Below are 27,610 nucleotides of genomic sequence, written 5' to 3'. Positions count from 1 at the left end.
CAAAAGGCTCCGGCGCAGCGGTAGCAGGTAGGAGCGGGGCTCAGGGTGGGGGAGATCATTTCACCAGAACCGGGGCCCGTACCCCGACTGACAGACAATTGCCGCGACTTGCGGACACACTGAGGCCCTAAACAGTGCGATCGTCACGGTCCTTCTCCTCTCCTCTTACTCTCCCTTACGATCCACACCCGGGCCCTGGGGAAATTTCGGCTGATGGGCGCAACTACGCATGCGCCAGTTCTCCGGCGCATGCGTATCGCTCGGTCCGGGCTGGACAGATGGGTTTCTGGCTTTTGGGGATTTCTGGGTAGAGAGGCAGCCATGGGTGACACTTGCAGCGCTTTCCCTGTTTGCCTGAGGGTGGTGTTTGGAAGCACAGGGGGAGGGAGTGCGCCAGATCGATCTCTTAGACACTGCTGAACTGTGGATTTGGAACTGGGAACAAAGATAAGAGTTCCGATTTAATCCCGGATCAAGAACTCCTAGGGATCTTGCAGACAAACGGATTAGCGATTTTATGCCAATTGTAACCAAGACGAGTATTGCGATCAGGTCCGGTGTTTACAACCAGCTGATGTCTAGATCTTTGTGGATAATGCGCTTTATTTGAGACTGAGGTACAAAGAAAGGTTCTGGATCTATTCTCTAATCAATTTAAATGTCAAATATTGTTGCACAGAGAGGGAAAAAACAAAATCTTTGCATCTGCTTCTGTTTTTTAGAAATTAACCTTTTGTCCACCTCATTTGGTTGTGGGCCTTTCTACTTGTATGAACATGTCTTGTCCCATTCTCTCTAGTAACATAATATCAGATATCTTTGTCTTTGGTAACAAGTGACCCGTAGCATTCACATTGCAAAAGGACAATACTTTATCAGCCTCCAAGGAGAAAATTTAATCACCTCCCCTTCATATTCATTGCCATTGCCATCAGTGTGTTTGCTGCTGTCAATCACCTGATGGGAGGGGGGTGGGGGAAGGGATTTTTGGTCCGAGTAATTAGACAGTCTCCAGATTCAGCCATGTAGTCTAATGTATTCTTTGTATTGTCGTGGGATATGTGCAGACTGTGAAGTTGCAGTAATGGAGAGAGACAAACTGAGCCAAGCCACAGATTGATGACGGGCAGAAATGGCCCATTCTGATACACGACAGGAGGACAGTGACAGAATTTGACACCGAGTCCAGATACTGAAACTGTGCCCGGTTAAAAATGAGGAGCTGTTTGCCCAACTTGGGCTGTTCTGTAACAGTGTGATGTCAGTCTCATCATAGGGGCTGAAATGATATCGTCTGAAATGCTATCCTTCACAAAGTGATGTCTTTTGTAAATCTTTTTACAGGGTAGAAAAGGCAAGGGATTTGATTGCGCAAGTATCAGACTGGCACGCCAGTTCCACTGTATCGATTGATTCGCCAGGACTCGAAAAGTCAAGAGTCTTTGAACGCGGAGGATGCCTGAGATGACCGCACACCAGTCACTCCAAGAGGAACCAAACACGTGTTCGTTGTAGGGGTGAAGGTTTGGATGATCCAGCCTGGAGATACACTTTGTAAATTGTCTTCACGTTATTGAAGGAGTGACCAGTTATTTCCTGTGTAACACCAATTCATCAGCTGTCGATCTGGGAGAAGAATGTATACCTCATTCCGGCTTTGTGACTGAAATGAAGTTTTCTGTTGTAACTTGGTGAAATCCACTGGAACCGGGGTGCTGAGAACACACCAGCATTGATTCACTGGAGATCAGTTCTTCAACTGCACTGATTGTGCAAGGGAGTCACTACGTTCGATATCTGACTTGACAAATTGCCGGAGAATTTATAGTACAGAGTTATCACAGACGTGCTCCTTGTGTGGGAAGGGATCCTGTCACTCAGCAGGCTTGCAGGAACACGAGGGAGTTCACACTGAGGAGGGGCTATTCACCTAGTTTGTGTATGGGAGGGAAAGTACGCAGTCATCTAGTCTGAAGATACATCAGCGAGTTCACCTGTTTCGACTCATTCAGTTGTCTAGGCTGATGATACGTCAGAAAATTCACTCCAGGGAGAGCCAGTTCACCTGCTCCGTGTGAGAAAGGGGACGTCCTCATCCATCCAGCCTGAAGACACGTCAGTAAGTTCACACCAGATTGACAAGATTCACCCATTCTGACTGTGGGAAGCGATTCGCTCTGTCATCCAGACTGAAGATACACCACACCATTGTCTGTGTGCGGGAAGAGATCAACTCAATCAATCCACCTACTGACGCTTCCGCGAGCCCGCGCGAGAGGGAGGGAGACTGTTCAGCTGTTGCGTGTGTGGGAAAGGATTCACTGCTTCATCACCCACGATGAGTCACCAGGAAATGCACTCCGAGGAGAGTCCGGTCACCAGCTCGGACGGTGAGAAGGGGTTTACTGAGCCGTCTCACCTGCAGGCGCACCAGGGAGTTCACACAGGAGAGAGGCCGTTCACCTGCTCTGAGTGTGGGAAGGGGTTCACTCACTCCTCCCACCTGATCAGACACCAGCGAGTTCACTCCGGGGAGAAGCCGTTCATTTGCTCGGACTGCGGGAAGGGATTTATTCAGTCGTGTCACCTGCAGAGGCACCAGCGAGTTCACACTGGGGAGAGACCGTTTATCTGCTCCGACTGTGGGAAGGGGTACACTCAATCTTCTGACCTGCTGATCCACCAGCAAGTTCACACCGGGGAGAGGCCATTCACCTGTTCTGAGTGTGGGAAGGGATTCACTCATTCATGCTACCTGTTGAGTCACCAGCGAGTTCACACTGGGGAGAGACCGTTCACCTGCCCAGACTGTGGGAAGGGATTCACTCAGTCGTCCTACCTGATAAAACACCAGCGCGTGCACACCGGGGAGAGACCATTCACCTGCCCTGACTGTGGGAAGGCATTCACTCGGTTATCACACCTGCAGGCACACCAGACGGTTCACACTGGGAAGAAGCCGTTCACCTGCTCAGATTGTGGGAAGGGATATAATGAATTGTTTCACCTGCAGGCCCACCAGCGCGTTCACACGGGCGAAAGGCCGTTCACCTGCTCTGTGTGCGGGAAGGGATTCACGTACTCGTCCCACGTGATGAGGCACGAGCGAATTCACTCAGGTGAGAGGCCGTTCAGCTGCACGGTCTGCGGGAAGGCGTTTGCTCAGTCATCTCACCTGCAGACGCACCTGCGAGTTCACAGAGGGGAGAGACCGTTTATCTGCACCGTCTGCGGGAAGGGATTCGCTCAGTCGTCCGAACTGCTGAAGCACCAGCGGGTTCACACCGGGGAGAGGCCGTTCACCTGCACTAAATGTGGGAAGGGATTCACTCAGTTAACCCACCTGGTGAAGCACCAACGAGTTCACAGTGAGAAGCCGCCTGTCCTTTGTGAGCAAGGAGGTTTACTTGGTCATCCCACCTACTGATACACTAGTGGGTTCCCTTGGAGCAGAGCATTTTCACCTTCTCAGACTGTGAAAAGCAATTTACACAGAATAATAAACACACGAAATTCTGCAGATGCTGGAAATCCAGAGCAACACACACAAGATGCTGGAGGAACTCAGCAGGTCAGGCAGCATCTTTGGGAAATGAATAAACAGTCGACATTTCAGGCCAAGACCCTTCTTCAGGACTGGAAAGGAAGGGGGAAAAATAAAAGGTGGGGGGAGGGAAAGGAGGTGCTAGGTGAAGCCATGTGGGTAGGAAAGGAAAAGGGCTGGAGAGGAAGCAATCTGATGGGAGGGGAGAGTGGACCATGGGGGAAAGGGAAGGGTGGGGGACTGTAAGACATAGGAGCAGAATTAGGCCATTTGGCCCATCGAGTCTGCTCTGCTATTCAATCATGGCTGATCTTTCTTCCCCTCCTCAGCCCCACTTCCCGGCCTTCTCCCTGTAACCTCTGATGCTGTGTCCAATCAAGAACCTATCAATCTCTGCCTTAAATACACCCAACAGCCTGGCCTCCACAGCTGCCTGTGGTGAGAAATTCCACAAATTCACCACCCTCTGGCTAAAGAAATTTCTCCCCATCTCTGTTTTAAATGAACACCCCTCGATCCTGAGGCTGTGCCCTCTTGTCCTAGACTCCCCCACCATGAGAAACATCCTTTCCACATCTACTCTGTCTAGGCCTTTCAACACTAGAAAGGTTTCAATGAGATCCCCCCTCATCCTTCTAAATTCCAGCGAGTACAGACACAGAGCCATCAAACGTTCCTTGTATAATAACCCTTTCATTTCCAGAATCATCCTTGTGAACCGTCTGTGAATCCTCTCCTCTCTAAGATAATGAGCCCAAAACTGTTCACAGTGCTAAGAGGGCCATGAGAAAGCCTTGGGGGGCCATGAGAAGGCCTTGGCGGGCAGGATTAAGGAAAACCCCAAGGCATTCTACAAGTATGTGAAAAGCAAGAGGATAAGATGTGAAAGAATAGGACCTATCAAGTGTGACCGTGGGAAAATGTGTGTATGGAACTGGAGGAAATAACAGAGGTACTTAATGAATACTTTGCTTCAGTATTCACTATGGAAAAGGACCTTGGTGATTGTAGTGATGACTGACAGCAGACTGAAAAGCTTTGAGCATGTAGATATTAAGAAAGAGGATGTGCTGGAGCATTTGGAAAGCATCAAGTTGGATAAGTCCCCAGGACTGGATGAGATGTACCCCAGGCTACTGTGGGAGGCGAGGGAGGACATTGCTGAGCCTCTGGCGATGATCTTTGAATCATCACTGGGGACGGGAGAGGTTCTGAATGGTTAGAGGGTTGCGGATGTTGTTCCTTTATTCAAGAAAGGGAGTAGAGATAGCCCAGGAAATTATAGACCAGTGAGTCTTACTTCAGTGATTGGTAAGTTGATGGAGAAGATCCTGAGAGGCAGGATTTATGAACATTTGGAGAGGCATAATATGATTAAGAATAGTCAGTGTGGCTTTGTCAAGGGCAGGTCGTGCCTTACGAGCCTGATTGAATTTTTTGAGGATCTGACTAAACATCTTGAAGAAGGAAGAGCAGTAGATGTAACGTATATGGATTTCAGCAAGGCATTTGATAAAGGTACCCCATGCAAGGCTTATTGAGAAATTAAGGAGGCATGTGATCCAAGTGGACATTGCATTGTGGATCCAGAACTGGCTTGCCCACAGAAGGCAAAGAGTGGTTGTAGACAGGTCATATTCTGCATGGAGGTCGGTCACCAGTGGTGTGCCTCAGGGATCTGTTCTGGGATCCTTACTCTTCATGATTTTTATAAATGAACTGGATGAGGAAGTGGAGGGATGGGTTAGTAAGTTTGCTGATGACAAAGGTTGGGGGTGTTGTGGATAGTGTGGAGGGCTGTCAGAGATTACAGCGGGACATGATAGGATGCAAAACTGGGCTGAGAAGTGGCAGATGGAGTTCGACCCAGGTAAATGTGAGGTGGTTCATTTTGGTAGGTCAAATATGATGGCAGAATATAGTATTAATGGTAAGACTCTTGGCAGTGTGGAGGATCAGAGGGATCTTGGGGTCCGAGTCCATAGGACACTCAAAGCAGCTGCGCAGGTTGACGCTGTGGTTAAGAAGGCGTACGGTGTATTGGCCTTCATTAATCATGGAATTGAATTTAGGAGCTGAGAGGTAATGTTGCAGCTATACAGGACACTGGTCAGACCCCACTTGGAGTACTGTGCTCAGTTCTGGTCGCCCCACTACAGAAAGGATGTGGAAACCATAGAAAGGGTGCAGAGGAGATTTACAAGGATGTTGCCTGGATTGGGGAGCCTTATGAAGCAGGTTGAGTGAACTCGGCCTTTTCTCCTTGGAGCGACAGAGGATGAGAGGTGACCTGATAGAGGTGTATAAGATGATGAGAGGCGGTGATCGTGTGGATAGCCAGAGGCTTTTTCCCAGGGCTGAAATGGTTGGCATAAGAGGACACAGGTTTAAGGTGCTGGGGAGGAGGTACAGAGGAGATGTCAGGGGTAAGATTTTTACGCAGAGTGGTGAGTGCGTGGAATGGGCTGCTGGCAACGGTGGTGGAGGCGGATATGATAGGGTCTTTTAAGAGACTTTTGGATAGGTACAAGGAGATTAGGAAAATAGAGGGCTATAGGTAAGCCTAGTAATTTCTAAGGTAGGGACATGTTCAGTACAACTTTGTGGACCAAAGGGCCTGTATTGTGCTGTAGGTTTTCTATGTTTCTAAATCTTTCCTGTATCTTCCTCATTTTTCCCAGAAACGCCATTGCTGCTCTGCTGCCGTCCCTGCCAGCATCTCCTTGCAATTTACTTTGGCCAACTCCTCTCTCATACTGCTGATATTTCCTTTCCTCCACTGAAATACTGCTATGTCAGACTTTACTTTCTCCCTATCAAATTTCAAGTTGAACTCAGTAATATTGTGATCACTGCCTCCTAAGGGTTCCTTTTCCTTAAGCTCCCAAATCACCTCCGGTTCGTTACATAACACCCAGTCCTAGTAGGCTTAATGAAAAAACTGCTCTAAAAAGCCATCTCATAGGCATTCAACAGATTCGCTCTCTTGATGTTAACCTGATTTTCCCAATTGACCTGCATGTTAAAATCTCCAATGACTATCATAACATTGCCCTCTTGACATACCTTTTCTATTTCCCATTGTAATCTGAGGTCGACATCCCAGCTACTGTTGGGAGACCTGTATATAACTGTCATCAGGGTCCTTTTAACTCAACCCACAAGGATTCAACGTCTTCTGGTCCTATGTCACATCTTTCCACTGATTTGATGCTGTTCTTTACCAGTAGAGCCGTGTCACCCCCTCTGCCTACCTTCCTATCCCACCAAAACAACATGTAACCTTGGACATTGGGCTCCCAACTACAATCATCCTTCAGCCACGATTCAGTGATGGCCACATCATCATACCGGCCAATCTGTAATAGTACAACAAGATCAGCCATCTTATTTCTTATATTCCATGCATTGCGATAAAATACTGAGTACAGGTATCCCCCACTTTCCGAAAGTTCGCTTTACGCCACTTCGCTTTTACGAAAGACCTACATTAGTACCTGTTTTCGCTAACCGAAAGAAATCCGAAGAGGATTTTCGCTTTTACGAAAAAAGGCGAAAAGCGAAAATAGCGTTCAGCGTTTGTTTTGCAGCGAGCCGTTATAGAGGCAGCGCGCACCCCGAGCAGCGAGAGTGGCGCCGCCGAGCTCCTTCCCGGAGAACGACACTCAGCGTCTCAGCGTCAAGCCGCCATAGCTTTGAACTGTGTCTGTGAGCATCTGTGCTTTATCTCGATTTGCTTTGTGTATCCGTTAGCAAGGTGTGTCCTAAGGTATCAGAAAAGCCTAAGGGTGTTACGCTTAGCGTAAAACTGGACATAATTAAGCGTTTCGATCGTGGTAAATGAAACTATATGCAAAATGTGATGCGTTTTATTGTAAGTGCCATTGACAGAGAGGACAACTTTGAAGCATCTTTGCGAGAGAGCTGGAAAGACTACAATATAAGATTAGCAATCGCCAACCTTGGAGATGCTCTCGGTAGCCTAACAGTCTGGATGAGAAATGGCATTTGGAGGAAACTGTCGCAAAGCAGTGAACGCAGTAGCGAACGGCCCGAAAGTGAAGTCGTCCAGGAACTGAACGTGAAGCACTTGCGTGAGATTTTCACAACGATTGACGGTGCTGCAATGATTGCAGAAAAGTATGACTTTAATTTTGAAAGGGCACGTAGGCTGAGGGCAGGTTTGCAAGATGTTTTGAGTGCTTACAAAGAACTGTATGATAGAAAAATGCGTGTGTGCTTGCTGTCTTCCCGATTCTGGTAAGTGAAACTACACTGTACATACATTATTTCTACTTTATATAGGCTGTGTATTTATCATATCATTCCTGCTTTCACTATGTGTTAGTGTTATTTTAGGTTTTATGTGTTATTTGGTTTGATTTGGTAGGTTATTTTTTGGGTCTGGGAACGCTCAAAAATTTTTCCCATATAAATTAATGGTAATTGCTTCTTCGCTTTACGCCATTTCGGCTTACGAAAGGTTTCATAGGAACGCTGTACTTTCGGATGGCGGGGGAAACCTGTACTGTATTTGCTATCCTTTTTGATTCTGCATCCCTCATGCACCGATACTCACCCTGCTGGCTGCAATTTTGCCCTATCATCTGCCTGCCCTTCCTGACAGTCTGACTGCACGCTACCTTTGCTTTTTTACCATCCGTCCTATCCTGAGGCCCTTCACTTGGGTTCCCAGCCTCCTGCCAAGTTAGTTTAAACCCTCCCCAACAGCTCTAATAACCTACCCATGAGAATATTGGTCCCCCTCGGGTCCAGGTGCAACCCAACACTTTTGTACAAGTCATACCTCCCCCAGAAGAGATTCTAATGATCCAAGAACCTGAAGCCCTGCCCCTTGCCCCAGCTTCTCAGTCACATATTAATCTGCCAGATCATCGTGTTTCTACCCTACTAGCACGTGGCACAGGTAGTAATCCAGAACTTGCTACCCTGGAGTCGTGTTTCTCAGCTCTCACTCTCTGAATTCCCTCTTCAGGACCTCATTGCTTTTCCTTCCTATGTCATTGGTACCAATATGTACTAAAGCATCTGGCTGCGCTCCCTCCCTCTGCAAAATGCTATGGGCACGATCAGAGACGTGGGGGACCTGAGGGAGGTCATAGGCAACTGATGAAGAGTTATGAGGCCAGAGTGGGAATGGAAGAACAGGTAGAGAGGGAAAAATAGTGGCATAAGATGAGGCTATGGACCGACGTGTCGAAATGGGAATGGGAATTAAAATGTTTTGCCACTAGGAAGTTCCGCTTTTGGCAGATGGAGCAGAAGTGCTCGACGAAATAGTCCCCCAGTTTATGAGGGGTCTCACAAATGTAGATGAGGCCACATCGGAAGCAGCAGGTACAGTAATCAACCTTTGCAGGTGAAGCATTGGCTCGCCTGGAGGGACTGTGCGTGACCCTGAGTGGAGGTGAGGGAGGAGGTGAATTGGCCACTGGCAGGGATAAGTGCTGGGAGGGATGAATGGAGAAGGGAAACACGGAGGGAATGATCCCTGTGGAAGAGCAGAGCCGGTGGGTGGTAAAGATATGTCTGGTTGTGGGATCCCTGTGGAGATGACGGACATTGAGGATAACGATATGCTCGACGTGGAGGCTCATGGGTAGGAAAGGGCAAGAGGAACTCTATCACTGTTCAGGCAGCGGGAAGATGGGGGTGGCATGAATGTTTGGGAAATGGAGGAGATGCGTGTGACAGCAGCATCAATGGTTTATAGGGACTGGACATTTTGTCATATATGGAAGGTTAAGTTAGTCTAACGGTCATATTAGCCCGAAGTTGCGTCTTTTGAGGACTGAATTATATTACAGAAATTTAACTTATCCGCTGATCGAAAATTGTTCCAAAAGTCGCGTCCACCACACTGGTTAATGATGGGCCCACTCGAGGTATGTAGCCGTCATCCCATTGGTTCACTCCCGTGTCCCGCAGCGCCAGTTTCTCGTCCCAGACCGCGTGCTGCGATACCTGCGACTGGCTTCCAGTCTTCAGGTGTACAGAAGTGAATGCAAGTGTGCGAGTCTCTCTCTCTGTGTGAGCAGCTGCAGGCACTGATGTGTTGCAGTTAATAAGGGGAAGGGCTCACATTTCAGGAGCACACTTAGTTAAATAGTTGTTTATTGCTCGCTTAATCTCGTGTATCTTGGACAGATATAATGAGTGTATTGTGTGTTGAGTGTCGTAGTTTCTATAGTTTGGGTGACTTGCATGCCAGTAAGGCATTTCATTGTTTGCCTTGAATAAACAGTTGTTGCACTTACCCACAAGCAGTGTCTGCTGTTTCATTTACCAACTGCAAATGTATCTGTTTCTGTACAGTGTTTGGCGCTGCGGGCAGGGAGTGGTGACGATTATTAAAGACAAAGGGGGCAGGGAGAGGAAGCATTGGTGTGCAGTAACAGATCTGACCACATTGGCAGGTTGGGCCGTTGACAGTCACCGTTTTGGCCTCATTGGAAGTTAACACTACCCCTCGGGCTTCTGCCCATTTTCTTGTCCTGCCTACCCCAGAATGCCCACTTCTCCGGTGCGCCCACACCACCAGGCCATGGCGATCTTGTTCCCTGGAAGGAGCCGGTCAGATCTGACAGATCGATGACATTAAGGCTCTGTCGCGACAAAGTTAGAAGCAGTCCGCCATCACCGTGGTCGACACATACTCAGGAGTCCTGGTGGTGGTGCCGTGAGATCACACTGACCAAGAGAACACAGTTAAGTGTTTACAGTGTTTGTCATCCATGTGTGGGCTCCCGCAGAAGGTTTTGTGGGAACCAGGGTCCAGAATGGGCAGCAGAATCCGGTATTTCGTGGGGGTTTCACATCCCAGATTACCTGCGGGCGGTGGGGCTGGTTGAACACATGACTGGGCTATTGAAACAGCAAATAAAGCTACTGACTCCTACCCATACCCTTCAGGCTTGACTGGGTGTGCTGCAGCAAGCAGTAAGTTACCTGAACTCCTGGCTGGCAGGTCTGGGTGGGTCTCCGATGTCCCTGCATCTGGCGACGTCGGACCCTCCAAAGTCAGAGGAGGAAGCAGGGAAGGTTTGGGGGCAGCAACCCCAGGATCCACGAGGGTGGTGGGAGATTGTGGCGCGCAGACCGGGGAATACACGGCGGGTGACATGACCGGGGGAATTGGGAATGACTTGTCTGAATATCCAGTGACTAACCAGGCGGGAGTGAGTTTGCGGCTCCCTACATTGCAAAATGGCAGAATGGTGGTCGCTGGTGACAACGGCGATGAGCTAACCTGTGGTGGGAGGGGAGGTCCTATAACATTTTCCCATGGATGGTCTATGAATATGTCGACATGTCAGATTGCTGGATTTGTATGAGGACTCCTGACAAAGCAGCAGACGGGCTGCCGTTAACACGAACTCCCTTCGATGACAAAGAAAGGCTGTTGGGGGAATTTGTCCAGCTTCTCAGGTTTTGGGGGAAGCCGGGAGGGTGGTAGTAGTCTATTCCAACCAGCCTCGCCTTATAGTGTGGTAGCAGCTTGAAAGAATCGTAGCCTTAGTGACGTCCGGTGGAGTCAGTACTTTAAGGGCTGCTGTGTCCCTGCATATAATTGGTTGAGTACAAAGATCCTGCCTCTGACTGTGATTCCTCAGTCGACGGAGAAGGCTAAGGAACGTTGGTGCAATTGGTATGAGAGGCACAGGTCCAACCAATCTGTGGGACACACAGCGAGCGTGAGCAGGAGCTGTGTTCTGGGACTGCAGTGTGGTCACTGGTATCTACTGGATATGTGGCTCTTGGGTCTACCCCTGGCTTTCCGTGGGGTGTCCAGGGTACGTGGTGCCCTACAAATGCCACCTCAGTACCCTAGATGAGCACCCCGTTTACAGTGGTCAACATAGTAAGAGGGCTATCATGGAGGTGGAAGGGTTTTGGCTGATAGCATTTCCCCAGTATGGTACGATTATCAGCATAAAAAAGCTCTTTATTGAGGACAGCTCAGCTTGCAATACAATTAACCCTCCAAAGCAAATCAATAAGCTCCAAAACTTTGGCCTTCAATACCCCCTTGTGCTATCGGATCCTCAATTTCCTCACTTGCAGACCCCAGTCATTTCCAGCTGGCGACAACATCTCCTCCACAATCTCCATCAGGACGGGTGCACCACAAGGCTGTGAGCTTATCCTCCCGCTCTACTCGCTTTACACTGTGACTGTGTGGCTAAGCATGGCTCCAATGCCATATCCAAGTCTGCTGATGACACCACTGTCATAGGTCGAATCAGTAGTGAGAACCAGCATACAGGAGGGAGATTGACGATCTGGCTGAGTGGCGTCATTACAACAACCTCTCACTCTTTAAGTGAGGAGGGAGATTGAAACGCTGGCTGCCTGCCCTTTTAGTCGCTGGTGAAATCGCTCTGCTACAGAGAGGGAGAATGTTGCCCAGGTTTTCTATGTTTTGAATATCGACTTGGACTGTAGACTTTTTCTCAGTCTTGTGTTTTTTTTGTACTCTTTGTGTTTTTTGCCTGATCTTCCTCACTTTTTTGTGTGCAGGGGAAAGGGATTTGGGGGTCAATGATGGCTCTGCCATTCTCTTCTTTCTTGATTTTGTGGCTATCTGGAGAAGAAGAATTTCAGAGTTGTACACTTCGATAATAAATGAACCTTTGAATTTTTGCTCTTACTCAATGTCAGTAAGACCGAGTTGATTATTGACTTGGGTAGAGGGAAACCAGAGGTCAACGAGGCAGTCCCCATTGGAGGTTCAGAGGTAGAGAGGGTCAGAAAATTTAAGTTCCTCAATGGTATGATTTCAACGGACCTGTCCTGGGACAGCACGTAAGTGCAAGTACAAAGGAAGTACAACAGCACCTCAACTTCCTTAGAAGTTTGAGAAAATTCGGCGTTACATCTGAAACTTTGACAAATTGCTATAGATGCGTAGTGGAGAGTATGCAGTTTCCTGCATTGCAGGAAACACCAATTGGTGTGGAAACACCAATGCCCTTGACTGTAAAATCCTTCAAAAAGTAATGGATAAAGCCCTCTCCCACCAGTGAGCACACTTACTTGGAGTGTTGTCACAGGAAAGCACCATCCATCGTCAGGGACCCCACCACCAAGTACATGCTCTCTTCTAACTGCTGCCATCAGGTAGAAGGTACAGGAGCCTCAGGACTCGCACCACCAGGTTCAGGAGCAGTTACTACCCCTCAACCATCAGGAGAATTTCACTCAACGTCACTTGCCCCCATCATTGAAATGTTCCCACAACCTATGGACTCACTTTCAAGATCTCATGTTCTTGATATTTATTGCTTATTTATTATTATTTCTTTCTTTTTGTATTTGCAGTTTGTGTCTTGCAGACTGGTTGATCACCCAAGTTGGATCGGTCGTTCATTGATTCTTTTATGGTTATTGGTCTATAGATTTATTGAGTATGCCCACAAGAAAATGAATCTCAGGGTTATATATGATGACATATATGTACTTTGATAACAAATTTATTTTGAATTGTTTGAACTCTGGTAGACTAGCCTGCTGAGTACCTCCAGCATTTTGAGTGTCTTGCTTCATATTTCCAGCATCAGCAGATCTCTTGTTATTTTTAAATATCTGCATTTGTAACTGTGTTGGACTTCGACCTTTATCACACACCACAGCTGCTGATACCGAGTATAGTGTTTGTGGGAGTACCTGATTTAAATTCCCTGCTGAGTTCTCCACAGGAAAACATTGAGTATATTTGAGACAGGTGGCAGATGGGAGGTCTTGCTTGCAGACATCTTCAATGGCACCGTACTTATCCAGAAATCTGCGAACATTGAGTTCGCCTTTGGCGATCCATGAAGGTTATAGTGCCTGAAAATCGTGGACTCGCTCAGTAGATTCAGGAGGATCGGCAGTGGGCAGCAGGCTTCATCAGCACCCAAACCCACACCCTGACTGAGGGACAATTGCTGAGAGCTCTGGTTAACGGTAAGATGGTAGTGTGGTTCAGATGCAGGGGCTTCTACGGGGCCAAAGGTGCTAATGTCTTTTTTTACGATTGCAAGACCCTAGTGGACATTAAGAACTTCAAGTACTCCAGGTCTACCTCATCAGCCTGTTGCTCTTTGGTGGGGAAACTGAAGAAGCAGGATTTGGCGTGGATCGTGCTGCTACCTGCGCCAGAGAGTTGTATAAAGGAGGTGTGCAGACTAACAGCGAGTAATTGTCTTAGCCATTTTTTTTTTTGTGATTCCAAGACCCTGTTGGAAGTTGGTAATACGGAATTCTACAAGTCCGATTCACTGTTTTATTGGTGGACAGTGCGGGGGCTGGGCAATCTCAGCCACGGCGAGGACTGGCCTCAAGCCGCAGTATCGCCTGTTAACAGCCGCGCTGGTGGGAGGCGGTGTGGCACGGCATCCAAGCTGGACTCAGTTCTGCCCCCCAGTGTTCACTCAGCAGAAGACAAGCTGTATTGTGTTCTACTGCAGACTGCTGCAACATTCATGGATTCAGGGTCTTGGACTGTATATGTGCGACTGTATTTTATTGCTGTCTCATACGTGCTTGCTATCTTATAGTGTATATGTTTCTTGTGCTGTATATGGTGGTATTAGGGCATATTCTGGATAGAATACAGCAAATATTAATTTCAACAGCAACCAGTCTTCAGATCTGAATATGGATTGTAGGTTGAGTTTAAATTGCAGCTCAGAACAATAGTGTTCTTGGAGCTGTAGACTGGGGTCAATTGCAAACCAGGAAACACCCCATTGACTTGAGATGCCTGCACATGCATGAATGCAGCTCAGAGAGAGTAGCGATTACCATTCATTTTGGGTGTCTGTAGTGTCGGTGTGAAGATTTAGATGTTTGAAAGTTATGTGTAATTCAAAACATTGTGGATACATTGTAACTATAGAATCGTCCTGCCATTACTTTTGATCTTCAGCTTATAAAAATCTCATGTAATATTGGATCAGGGAGCCTTTTCCAAGAGTGTCTCTCCAGTAAGATGCCTGCTCATGCGCTGAATAAAGACTTCTATATCACCATCGTCTCCCGGTGACTTCAATCTCAGTCACAATAATGGTACTATATTTTGCACCTCGGCCCCAGAGTAACGCTGTTTCATTTCGCTGAATTCATGGATATTCATGCACGGTTGAATGACAATTAAACTTGAACTTGCACCATGGCCCTTCCCCTCCCCCTCTATCCAGGATCCACACCTGTGCCCTGGGGAGATTTTTGCTGATGAGTGAAATTGCTGGCACCATTACTGGTCAGGGGCAAATAAATGAGCTTCTGGCTCGTGGAATCTTCTGCTAAAAGAGGCAGCCATGTCTCACTCTTCCAATGATTTCCCCTACACATCTGCAGGCTGTGTTTGGAAGTGCGGAGGGAGAGAATAGGAGTGAATGGATCTCCCAAACAACGCCAGCTATCTAAATCCAAGGTTTAGGAACTCGGAACAGCACTATAATCCCGATTCAGTCTTAGAAGAAGAACTTCCAGGTCCCTTTTAGACAAGTAGATCAGTGGTTTTATAGAAACACAAGGTGACTACTGAGGTCAGGCCCATTGTCCCAAACCAACTGATATCCAAATCTCGGTACATATTGTGCTTAGTGTTGGAAACCACTTTTTAAAATAATACTTTCTATAAGATTTGTACTTTCTTACAAGCTCGTGTATTTTTCACAGTATGTGGTGGTTCATCCCCACTTACTGGCAGAAATCGGTACGGCAGCTAAACTAACAGTTTCTCCTATTTCATTGGCTAAATATTAGCACATTACCCACTTAATGTATCTGTTTTAATCATGTATCATATTAACTAGTTTATCTCTATGTAAGGAATTTTTCTTATCTATAAAAGTGATGGATTTTTCAGAGATGTCATTTTTATTATTTTGTCTTTGCCTTTCATTTATGAGTTAGCATCATTTCTCAGCTCTTCATTTGGGTGGGCTTAGTATTTGTATGTTTGTTAAAATACATTAAAACGAATTGAAATCCTCGAGTTAAGACGACTCATCATTCCTGACTCCCAGAAGAATCCTGAGGATCAGAAGCTAAATGGAAATCCAACATCTGATCAAATTGCAATCTAAATGAAGGTTCTGGTTCTATCCTATAGTCAATTAAAATGTCAATTTGTGCTGCATATAAAAAATATTAAAACATTACATCAGCTTTTGTTTTTTTTTAGAAATTCACCTTGGTTTAACCTCCTCTGGTTGTGAATTTTTCTTCCAGTGAGAACACGTTTGTTTCTATTCTCTCTGGGTAACGATATCAAATACTTTGTCATGTGTAACAGTGACTCGTAGCTCTCCCATTGCAAAGTGCCGCACATTAAGTATCTCCAACAAGGCAGTCTGATCAACTCCTCTTCGTATTCATTGGCATTGCAATTAAGAAGTTCAACACTGTCAATTACTTGGGGGTGTGGGGGGGGGGGGAACAGAATCAAAGTAACTAGAAAATCTCCAGAAACAGCCATGTAATTTCACACCCAGAACTTGAAATTATACTAATGGAGAGAGACAAACTGAGCCAAGTCCCAGACTGATGATTGTAAATCGTCCCGTGATTAGGTTAGGGTTAAATTGGGGTCGTCGGGCCAGAAGAGCTTATTCTTTAAATAAAATAAAATAATTAGAAAGTCTCTAGGAGAAGCCATGTAATACCATGTGCTCTTTGTAGGTCTGTGGGACATGCCCAGAACTTGAAGTGATACTCATGGAGAGAGAAGAACTGACGGAGAGAGTCACAGATTGATGACGGGCAGAAATGGCGCATTCTGATACACGACTTGAAGATAGTCAGAGAATCTGACGGTCAGACAGGATACCTTAACCCTGCCCAGTTAGGAGATGGAGAGTTGTTCCTCCAACTCACGGTAACAGTGTGATGGCAGAGCTCACCTTAGCAATTAAAATTATCCCATCTGAAGAGCTGCAACTTAAATCGTTAACCGTCACGGTGGTTGAATCCAGTTGCAAGTTCCCATACGGTGGTTGAAGGCAGATACCTCAGGATGTGTGATCAGCCCTCTGCTCCACTCTCCCTGCACCCATGACTGTGTGGCTAGGCTCAGCCCAAATGCCACCTATGAACTTGGTGATGACGCAACAATTGTTGGCAGAATTTCAGATGGTGACGAGAAGGCGTACAGGAGTGAGATAGATCAACTGGTTGACAACAACCTTGTACCCAGTGTCAGTAAGACCAAAGAATTGATTGTGGGCCTTCAGAAAGGGTGAGATAAGGGAGCACACGGCAGTCTTCATCAAGGGATCGGAAGTGGAAAGGGTGAGCAATTTCAAGTTCCTGGGGGGCAGCATCTCTGGGGACCTATCCTGGGCCCAACGTATATCAATGCAGTTACCAAGAAGGCATGACAATGGCTATATTTCCACAGGTGTACCGTGGAAGGCATTCTAACTGGCTGCATCATAGCTGGTGTTGAGGTGGGAGGCACTGCACAGGATCGAAGGAAGCTGCAGAGAGTCGTAAACTCAGTCAGTTCCATTGGAGCACCAGCCTCCGTAGCATCCGGGACATCTTCAAGGAGTGATGCCTCAAAAAGGCAGCGTCCATCATTAAGTACCCCAGTCACCCAGGACGTGCCCTCTTCTCATTACTACCCTCAGGGAGGAGGTACAGGAGCCTGAAGACACACACTCAACGATTCAGGAACAGCCTTTTCCCTACGGCCATGTGATTTCTGACTGGACATTGAACCTATGAACATGACCCGGCTATGTCTTTTTGCACTACTCATTTAATTTAACCAGTTTATATATTAATTCACACTTTTTATTATTATGTATTGCAATGTACTGCTGCCACATAAAGGGTAGACTATTTTCTGAATGGAGAGAAAATACAAAAAAAAAGAGATGCAAAAGAACTTGGGAGTCCTTGTGCAGGATTCCCTGAAGGTTAATTTGCAGGTTGAGTCTGTGGTGAGGAAGTCAAATGCGATGTTAGTCTTCATTTCAATGGACTAGGCTATAAAAGCAAGGCTGTAATGCTGAGACTTGATAAAGCACTGGTGAGGCCTCACTTGGAGTTTCATGAGCAGTTTTGGGCCCTTATCCTAGAAAGGAGGTACTGACATTGGAGAGGGTTCAAAGGAGGTTCACGAAAATGATTGCAGGATTGAATGGCGTGTCATATGAAGAGCGTTTGATGGCTCTGGGCCTGTGTGCACTAGAATTCAGAAGAATGAGGGGTGATCTCATTGAAACCTATCGAATGGTGAAAGGCCTCGATAGAGTGGCTGTGGTGGAGAGGATGTTTCCTATGGTGGGTGAGTCAAAGACCAGAGGACACAGGCCTCAGAATAGGGGGATGTCCTTTTTAGAATGGAGATAATGAGGAGATTCTTTAGCCAAAGGGTGGTGAATCTGTGGAATTTGTGGCAACTGGCAGCTGTGTTAAGTCTTTATGTGTATTTAAGGCAGAGGTTGATATATTCTTGATTGGTCAGGGCATGAAGAGATACGGGGAGAAGGCAGGAGATTGGGGCTGAGAGGGAAAATTGGATCAGCCTTGATGAAATGGCGGAGCAGACTCGATGGGCCAAATGGCCTAATTCTGCTCCTATATCTCATGGTCTGATGGCTTTATAACAGCAAATTTCACAACAAATGCTGGTGATATCAAACTCAATTCAGTTTCTGAGTTACTGAAGCTGCTGGTCCCACCCAGGTCTGAACCCTGGTCACGGAGCATTGGAGGGGTTTGTTCTGCTGATGCCAGCCTTAAGTGAGACTGGCGTTTAATATTGTGAATGTAGGACAAATAAAAGAAAAGTCAGTTCTATTTCAAATCCTGTGACTCAGTCACTCGATGTCTCTGCCGCACCGCCGGTGTACAGTACTGAGGCCATTCAGCCCAGCTGTTCTTGTTCCTGTTCCACACCAGTCCCTTCAAATCCACCCTTACTCTCGTTCCAACCGGTCGCCACTCTGAGGTGAAGAGTTTACCTTGAATTACCTCTGTGTCTTCCTGCAGATTGCAGACGGCGACTTCCCCGGGGTTTTGTCCCAACTACTCCTCGTTCCTTGGGGCTCTGGACCAAGGAGGAATGGCAGGGGTGGTTAAACCCCCTCCCTGCTCGGTCATTTGCGTCTCTTCCACTGATTTCAAACGGCTGTGCCTCACACAGACGGTTTTATTTTGGCAACACGCCACCCTCTCTAACGCATGAGATCGGAAAGGTGGGTAAATGTATTCTGGAGCAGGGTCAGAAGCCGAAGAACACACACAAAATGCTGGGGGATCTCAGAAGTACAGTCGACGTTTCGGGCCGAGACCCTTCGGCAGGACTGGGGGTGGGGGAGCGCTTTTGGCCTTCAGAAAGTTTTGTGTGTGTGGTGGGGGGGGGGGTGTGGGTGGCGAGGATCAGACCAGGAGGACTGTGGCAGCAACATTTGGGAACTGATCGACTACTGTGTATAAAAGAGAAATTGCTTCATTTCTGCAAAAGGCTGGGGGGAACTCAGCAGGTCGGGCAGCACCGTTGGAGAGGAATAAGCAGTTGACGTTTTGAGCCGAGACCCTCTAACTGTGCTAGTGTCTGGTGAATGGGGTTCGGCCCAAAGCCTCGGCTGTCTATTCCCTCTGCAGGGAAGCTGCCCGACCTACTGAGTTCCTCCAGCAGTTTGCGTGTGTTACTCTACATTCCCATGATCTGCGGATTATTTTGATGTGTGTTGTTTGAATTTCCAGCATCTGCAGAATTCCTGTTGTTTGCATTTGTGTGTGTGTGTGTGTTTAAAGTCTTCTTTCGTGAGAGGGTTAGACTTTTGCCTGTGGATATGGAGTATCTTGTCTGCGGGTGCTTGCTGCGTTAAGGTAACTGCAGAATTCTCCGCAGAAAACCCGCAGATGCAGAGTTGGCCATCGGCGACCCACTGCGCGTGCGCCGGGGATTGCGGCTCCCGGTGCCCGCCAAACGCGCATGCGCGCCGAGGACAAAGGGCTCCGGTCCGGAGGTTCGGCGGGACGCCGACAGGTAGGAGCGGCCGCCCGGCCCTTCCCCTCCCTGTTAGCCCCACGACCCGGGGGGGGGGAGCTTTCTGCTGATCACCCCAGGGGGCTTGCGCTTATTTCAGCGGCGCGCACGGGTAGACGGGTGCCTGGTTCAGGATAGAAACGCAGCCATGGGCGACTCTTTCCTCAACACAAAATAATCTGCAGATGCTGTGATCAAAGCTACACTTTCAGTTCGCTGGGTGAACTCAGCAGGTCGGGCAGCATCAGTCAGAAACGATGAGTCGACGTTTCAGGCCGGAACCCTTCGTCAAGACTGAAGAATGAAAGATGGGGAAGGATTTGAAGAATGCTGGTAGCTTCAGTTGAAAAACCAGTAATTTGAAAGACAAAGGGGTGGGGGAGGGGAAGCATTGACGTCATAGTCCTGAGTAGTAGAGGAAGGAGGCGGAACCATGAGGCAGCTGGGGGAGGGGTTAGAGTGAAATAGGGATAGGGGAAGGGAGGGGGAGGGAATTACCGGAAGTTGGAGAATTCTATGTTCATACCAAGGGGCTGGAGACTACCTAGATGGTATATGAGGTGTTCCTCCTCCAACCTGAGTTTAGCCTCATCATGGCAGTAGAGGAGGCCATGTATGGACATATCTGAATGGGAATGGGAAGCAGAGTTGAAGTGGGTGGGTACCGGGAGATTCTGTCTGTTGTGGCGGACGGAGCAGAGGTGCTCGACGAAGCGGTCCCCCAATCTGCGTCCGGTTTCACCGATGTAGAGGAGGCCGCACTGGGAGCACCGGATGCAATAGATGACCCCAACAGACTCACAAGTGAAGTGTTGCCTCACCTGGAAGGACTGTTTGGGGCCCTGAATGGCGGCAAGAGAGGCAACACTTCACTTGTGAGTCTGTTGGGGTCATCTATTGCATCCGGTGCTCCCGGTGCAGCCTCCTCTACATCGGTGAAACCCGACGCAGATTGGGGGACCGCTTCGTCAAGCACCTCTGCTCCGTCCGCCACAACAGACAGGATCTCCCAGTAGCCACCCACTTCAATTCTGTTTCCCATTCCCATTCAGATATGTCCATACATGGCCTCCTCTACTGCCATGATGAGGCTAAACTCAGGTTGGAGGAGCAACACCTCATATACCGTCTAGGTAGTCTCCAGCCCCTTGGTATGAACATAGAATTCTCCAACTTCCGGTAATTCCCTCCCCCTCCTTTCCTCTATCCCTATTTCACTCTGCACCCTCCCCCAGCTGCCTATCACCTCCCTCATGATTCCGCCTCCTTCTTCTACTACCCATTGTTTTCCTGCCTATGATGTCCCTGCTTCCCCTCCCCCACCCCTTTGTCTTTCAAATTACTGGTTTTTCAACTGAAGCTACAAGCATTCTTCAAATCCTTCCCCATCTTTCATTCTTCAGTCCTGACGAAGGGTTCCGGCCCAAAACGTCGACTCATCGTTTCTGACTGATGCTGCCCGACCTGCTGAGTTCCTCCAGCGTGTTGTGACTGTTGCTTTGATCCCAGCATCTGCAGATTATTTTGTGTTCTTTCCTCACCAGACCACAGGGCGGAGGGACTGGGGGCGGGAGCATTCTCTCAGACACTGCTATCTAAATCCGAGAACTGGGAACAAAAATATAATTCCGAGTCAGTCCTGTATGATGAGAATACCTTCCGGCGAATTAAAATGTCAGTTTGTGTTCTGGGGGGAAAAAAACAAAATCCTTGTTTCAGCTTTAATTCTTTAGAATGGCCTCCACTTGTTGTGAACCTTTCTATGCGTGAGCACATATTCTGTCCCCTTGGCTCTGGGAACATAATGATATCCATCTCCTTTGTCCTGGGTAACAGGTGACTTGAAGCTTTCATAGGTAGAGTTGGTGGTGAGGAAGGCAAATGCTATGTTAGCATTCATTTCGAGAGGTCTAGAGCAGGGGTCCCCAACCTTTTTCGCACTGCGGACCAGTTTATTATTGACAACATTCTTGCGGACCGGGCGGCGGGCGGGGGTGGGGGTGGTAGGGTTGCCAACGGACAAGAGCAGCAGTCAAATATGTTGGGTGTACCCAAAGAAAGACTACAATGACCATGAAGCCTTGCGCGGGCACTAGTGCGCATGCGTGTACGTGCCGATTTTTTTCTACAAATCGTTTCTGGCGATTCTGTTCCGAAGGGGTGTTAATCACGACCGGAATATAGGTGATAAGTGGCTAATACACTCAATTTCCTTTCTAAAAGGGTTTATCTAACGAATTTATTATTAAACACACAGCGCATATTTTCCTCGCATGAATATAGTGAGAAGTCAATTATCAGGGGAGGACGGGGAGCTTGAAGTAAGTGTTGAACGAACTTCCAGTAGAAGTGGTAGAGGCAGGTTCAATATTATCATTTAAGGAAAAATTGGATAGGTATATGGGCAGGAAAGGAATGGAGGGTTATGGGCTGAGTGGAGGTCGGTGGGACTAGGTGAGAGTAGCGTTCGGCACGGACTAGAAGGGCCGAGATGGCCTGTTCCCGTGCTGTAATTGTTATATGGTTATATAAGTAAGTCAATAGCATCATAACATTTTAAGTAACATTTGGATATTAAACACACAGCACATATTTTCCCCGTATGAACATATAAACTCATTGTAACACACCAATATCGCTGAATCAGTGGGAGCTCTGGGCTTGTTTCCCCGCAACAAGACGGTCCCATCGAAGGGTGATGGGAGACAGCGATACTCGAAGGGGGTTCCTTATGTCCAGTCTATTCTGCAATTTAGTTTTCGTTGAATTCATTGCAGAGATATGTTGGAAATGGAAGCAATGTTTTCAGTGCTTTCGTGTCTATCTCAGGATATTCAGCCTTGACTTTGATCCGGAATGCCAGCAGAGATGTTATGTCAAACATACTTTTCAGCCCGCCGTCATTTGCAAGCTCGAGAAGTTGGTCTCCTTCCCGCGCTGACATGGATGACGCGCGGATAATGACTTCGCATGCGTAATGGCTCAACAGTGGCCGTGACAGGGAATGAGGAAAGGTGCAGCTGACTCATATCGCCAAATCATACTGTTTCCTCGCGGCCCGGTAGCGCATGCTTTGCGGCCCGGTGGTTGGGGACCGCTGGTCTAGAATACAAGAGCAGGGACGTGATGCTGAGGCTTTATAAGACACTGGTGAGGCCTCACCTTGAGTATTGTGAACAGTTTTGAGCCCCTCATCTTAGAAAAGATGCGCTGGCATTGGAGAGGATCCTGAGAAGGTTTACAAAGATGATTCCAGGAATGAAAGGGTTATCATACGAGGAATGTTTGGTGGCTCTGGGTTTGTACTCACTGGAATTCAGAAGGATGAGAGAGGGATGTCATTGAAACCTTTCGAATGTTGAAAGGCCTAGACAGAGTAGATGTGGAAAGGATGTTTCCCATGGTGGGGGAGTCTAGGACAAGAGGGCACAGCCTCAGGATAGAGGGGCGCCCTTTCAAAACAGAGATGCGGAGAAATTTCTTTAGCCAAAGGGTGGTGAATTTGTTGCCACGTGCAGCTGTGGAGGCCAGGTCGTTGGGTGTATTTAAGGCAGAGATTGATAGTTTCTTGATTGGACATGGCATCACAGGTTGCAGGGAGAAGGCCGGGAACTGGGATTGAGGAGGAGATAGAAAAAAGCGTCAGCCATGATTGAATGGCGGAGCAGACTCGATGGGCCAGATGGCCTAATTCTGCTCCTAAGTGTTATGGTCATATCACAAAGTGCCGCATATTAACAATGTCCAATGAGAAAGACTAATGCCCTCCCCTTCATATTCATTGGTACTGCCTTCGATGAGTTCAACCCATCAATCATCTGGGGGGGGGCAGTCAGAGTAATTAGAAAGCCTCCAAGATCAAGTTCAAAGTACAAAGTACATTTATTATCAAAGTTTGTATACGTTATACAATCTCGAGATTCGTCTCCTAACAGGCAGCCGCAGAACAAAGAAACCCAAAAACAAACCCTATATATATAAAGAAGACCGTTGAACACCCAATGTTCAAGGGGAAAATAACATCATGCAGACAGTAACCACAAGCTAATAACGTTTCTGAACTGATGTAGTATCAAGCAACACACATCAAAGTTGCTGGTGAACGCAGCAGGCCAGGCAGCATCTCTAGGAAGAGGTACAGTCTACGTTTCAGGCCGAGACCCTTCGTCAGGACTAACTGAAGGAAAAGCTAGTAAGAGATTTGAAAGTGGGAGGGGGAGGGGGAGATCCGAAATGATAGGAGAAGACAGGAGGGGGAGGGATGGAGCCAAGAGCTGGACAGTTGATTGGCAAAAGGGATATGAGAGGATCATGGGACAGGAGGCCTAGGGAGAAAGAAAGCGGGAGGGGGGAAACCCAGAGGATGGGCAAGGGGTATAGTGAGAGGGACAGAGGGAGAAAAAGGAGAGAGAGAAAGAATGTGTGTATATAAATAAATAACGGATGGGGTACGAGGGGGAGGTGGGGCATTAGCGGAAGTTAGAGAAGTCAATGTTCATGCCATCAGGTTGGAGGCTACCCAGACGGAATATAAGGTGTTGTTCCTCCAACCTGAGTGTGGCTTCATCTTTACAGTAGAGGAGGCCGTGGATAGACATGTCAGAATGGGAATGGGATGTGGAATTAAAATGTGTGGCCACTGGAAGATCCTGCTTTCTCTGGCAGAGAGCAAAGGTGTTCAGCGAAACGATCTCAAAGTCTGCGTGTGTTTGTTGCTTGAAATTCCAGCATCTGCAGATTTCCTCGTGTTTGTGATGTAGTGTCATGTGGTCTTTGTTGCGCTGTGAGACATGCCCAGAAATTGAAATAATAGCAATGGGGAGAGGGAAACCGAGCCAAGTCACAGATTGGTGACGGGTAGAAACGGCCCGCTCTGATACAGATCAAAGCTGTCAGAGAATTTGCTGGTCAGTCAGAATGCCTGATCCAGTGAGAAGGTGAGCTGTTCCTCCAACTTGCGTTAAACTTTGCGGCAACAGTGTGATGTCAGCTTGCCAAAGACACTAAAAGTAATTCATCTGAAATGCTGTCTTTCACCCATTGATGTATTTTCTAAATCTTTTTAAAGGTTAGAAACGGCAAGTCACTTCTGTACGGGAATGTCAAGCACAACAACAATATTCCTGTTGTCAATCCTTGAAGATGAAGATGAAGCTCATCCCAAATGGAAATGTGCTTCATATCTGAAATGAAGTGAAGTTTTCTGTTTTAACTCCACTGGAACTGGGGTGCTGAGAGCACACCAGCATTTGTTCACCAGAGATCAGTTCTTCAACTGAGGAGTTCACCATCTGACATCTGACTTGAATCACGAAGATAACATTTCCCTGCTCTCAGTGTGGGAAGGGATTCACTCACTAAACCCACCCACAGACACACCGAGAATTTACAAGGGGGGGAGACTGTGCAACTGTTCCGTGTGCTGACAGAATTCCGCTCGGTCATCCCAGCTACAGACACAGCAGTCGGTTCACACTGGGAAGATGCCGTTCACCTGCTCAGACTGTGGGAAGGGTTTCACTCGGTCATCTGACCTACTGGCACACCAGGCGGTTCACACTGGGGTGATGCCATTCGCCTGCTCAGACTGTGGGAGGGGATTCACTCAGTCATCTCAGCTGAAGGTACATCAGAGGGTTCACACTGGGGAGAGGCCGTACACTTGCTCTGAATGTGGGAGGGGATTCTCTCAGTCGTCCAACCTACAGAAGCACCTGTCAGTTCACACTGGGGAGAGGCCGTTCACCTGCTCAGACTGCGGCAAGGGATTCACAAAGTCATCTGATCTACTGGCACACCGGTCAATTCACACCGGGGAGATGCCGTTCACCTGCTTTGATTGTGGGAAGGGATTCACTCAGTCGTTTCAGCTGAAGGTACATCAGCGAGTTCACACCGGGGAGAGGCCGTACACTTGCTCTGAATGTGGGAAGGGATTCACTCAGTCATCTAGCCTACAGACACACCAGCGAGTTCACACAGGAGAGAGGCCATTCACCTGTTCCATGTGTGGGAGGGGATTCACTCAGTCATCCCAACTACAGACACATCTGTCCGTTCACACTGGGGAGAGGCCGTTCGCTTGCTCAGACTGTGGGAAGAGATTTACTCTGTCATCTCAACTGAAGGTACATCGGCGGGTTCACACTGGGGAGAGGCCGTTCACCTGCTCCGAATGTGGGAAGGGATTCACTCAGTCATCCAGTCTGCAGAAGCACCAGTCAGTTCACACCGGGGAGAGGCCATTCACCTGCTCAGACTGTGGGAAGGGATTTACACAATCGTCTGATCTACTAGCACATCAGTCAGTTCACACTGGGGAGATGCCGTTCACCTGCTTATTCTGTGGGAAGGGATTCACTCGGTCCTTTGACCTGCTGGCTCACCAGTCAATTCACACCGGGGAGAGGCCATTCACCTGCTTAGAATGTGGGAAGGGATTCACTCGGTCATCTCACCTGTTAACACATCAGCGAGTTCACACTGGGGAGAGACCGTTCACCTGCTCGGTGTGTGGGAAGGGATTCACTCAGTCGTTTCAGCTGAAGGTACATCAGCGAGTTCACACCGGGGAGAGGCCGTATGTCTGCCCTGAATGTGGGAAGGGATTCACTCTGTCATCCAACCTGATGAGACACCAGCGAATTCACATGGGTTGAGAGAACATTCACCCGTCCGGTGTGTGGGAAGGGATTCACTCATCCATTCAATCCTAGGAACAGGACTGAGTTCACACTGGGGGAAAAGTTTCAATAAGCTGCCTGCTGGATATTTCACCGTCACAGTTGCTGAATCCAGAGGCAAGTTGAAATGGGACAGTTGGGTGTCGAACTGTGCGATTATTGCTGCTGATGTTCACCTGTAATGGGACTGGAGTTTCATATTCTGCATCTGTGACTAATAATTAAATTGTATTTTAAACCCTGTCTCAGGTGCTCAGTGGACCTACAGAATACACAGTGTACAGTGGGGAGTCAATTCAGCCCAGCTGGTCTGACAGTGTTTCTGTTCCATGACAGTCCTTTAACTCCATCCCTGCTGTTCACCTCTCACTCTCCCTGTGGTCATGGGTTCCAAACGGTCACTGCATTGTGTCTGAAGAGGTTTCCCAGGAATTCCCTGCATGACTTTCTGCAGACTGAAGAAGAATGAGCTCACTGCAGTTATGTCTCCCGTGTTCTTTGTCCCTTCAATCTCTGCACTGCGGGAGAATGCTGCTGGTTGTTAACCTCCGTATTCCAGGCTCATTTCAATGTCGTGGGTCATTCTCACTGCTTCTGAAGGGCTGTTAGAATACACCACCGTCCTCTGAACTCAGAGAGGAGGGTGGGGAACCATTAGCTGGGTGTTCAGTGGAGCAGGATGAGAAACCAGGGATGGGTCGGCAGGGGTCAGGGTTTGGGGCTGTGGGCAGTGGTGGGGGTCGGAGCAAATGATGAGGAACAGGGGTGTGGCAATGAATGACAGAGTGGCAACATTTGGAGACTGAAGGACAGGGAAACGAACTCGGTAAACTTCGACTGCACAAATACAACACGCTTTCCCTATCCCGTGTTTTGGCTGCACACAGCACCAGGCCGGATTTGTCCAGGCTCTGGTTGCAGACACGTGTTTGTTTTGTGGAAGATCCCAGAAGTCCTGTTATTGAGTACAGGCACTATTAAAATTCAGACCGGACGTACTTTATCTGATTGGCCGGTCACAAACAGGGGAAAATCTGCAGGTACGACAACACTAGGATTTCTGCAGATGCTGGAATTTCAAGCAACACACGTCAAAGTTGCTGGTGAAAGCAACAGGCCAGGCAGCATCTCTAGGAAGAGGTACAGTCGACGTTTCGGGCCGAGACCCTTCGTCAGGACTAACTGAAGGAAGAGTTAGTAAGAGATTTGAAAGTTGGAGGGGGAGGGGGAGATCCAAAATTATAGGAGAAGACAGGAGGGGGAGGGATGGAGCCAAGAGCTGGACAGGTGATTGGCAAAAGGGATATGAGAGGATCATGGGACAGGAGGTCCGGGAAGAAAGAAAAGGGGGAGCGGGGGAAACCCAGA

General features: G+C 48.0%; 1 protein-coding gene across 1 annotated transcript; it reads left to right on the top strand.

Moving 5' to 3' along the window:
- On the top strand, nt 1–27,210 carry LOC134353201 (zinc finger protein 850-like). The gene is made up of 5 exons (XM_063061219.1): nt 1–27; nt 1,345–3,410; nt 18,557–18,762; nt 19,422–19,559; nt 24,989–27,210. The coding sequence occupies exons 2-5, from the start codon at nt 2,339–2,341 to the stop codon at nt 26,216–26,218; spliced, it is 2,646 nt and encodes an 881-aa protein (XP_062917289.1). The 5' UTR covers nt 1–27; nt 1,345–2,338; the 3' UTR covers nt 26,219–27,210.
- Nucleotides 27,211–27,610: the final 400 nt, after the last annotated feature.

This window comes from Mobula hypostoma, chromosome 10, assembly GCF_963921235.1.
Source record: "Mobula hypostoma chromosome 10, sMobHyp1.1, whole genome shotgun sequence".
NCBI lineage: Eukaryota > Metazoa > Chordata > Chondrichthyes > Myliobatiformes > Myliobatidae > Mobula > Mobula hypostoma.
This window is presented reverse-complemented; position numbering and strand designations above follow the sequence as displayed.

Bases quoted from the DNA above. Each gene is read 5' to 3' on its own strand.
- LOC134353201 (XM_063061219.1), top strand. From the start codon at position 2,339: ATGAGTCACCAGGAAATGCACTCCGAGGAGAGTCCGGTCACCAGCTCG. The intron at 18,763-19,421 runs GTGGGTAAATGT...AATTCTCCGCAG, and splicing joins TAACGCATGAGATCGGAAAG to AAAACCCGCAGATGCAGAGT. The intron at 19,560-24,988 runs GTAGGAGCGGCC...GTGTGCTGACAG, and splicing joins GTTCGGCGGGACGCCGACAG to AATTCCGCTCGGTCATCCCA.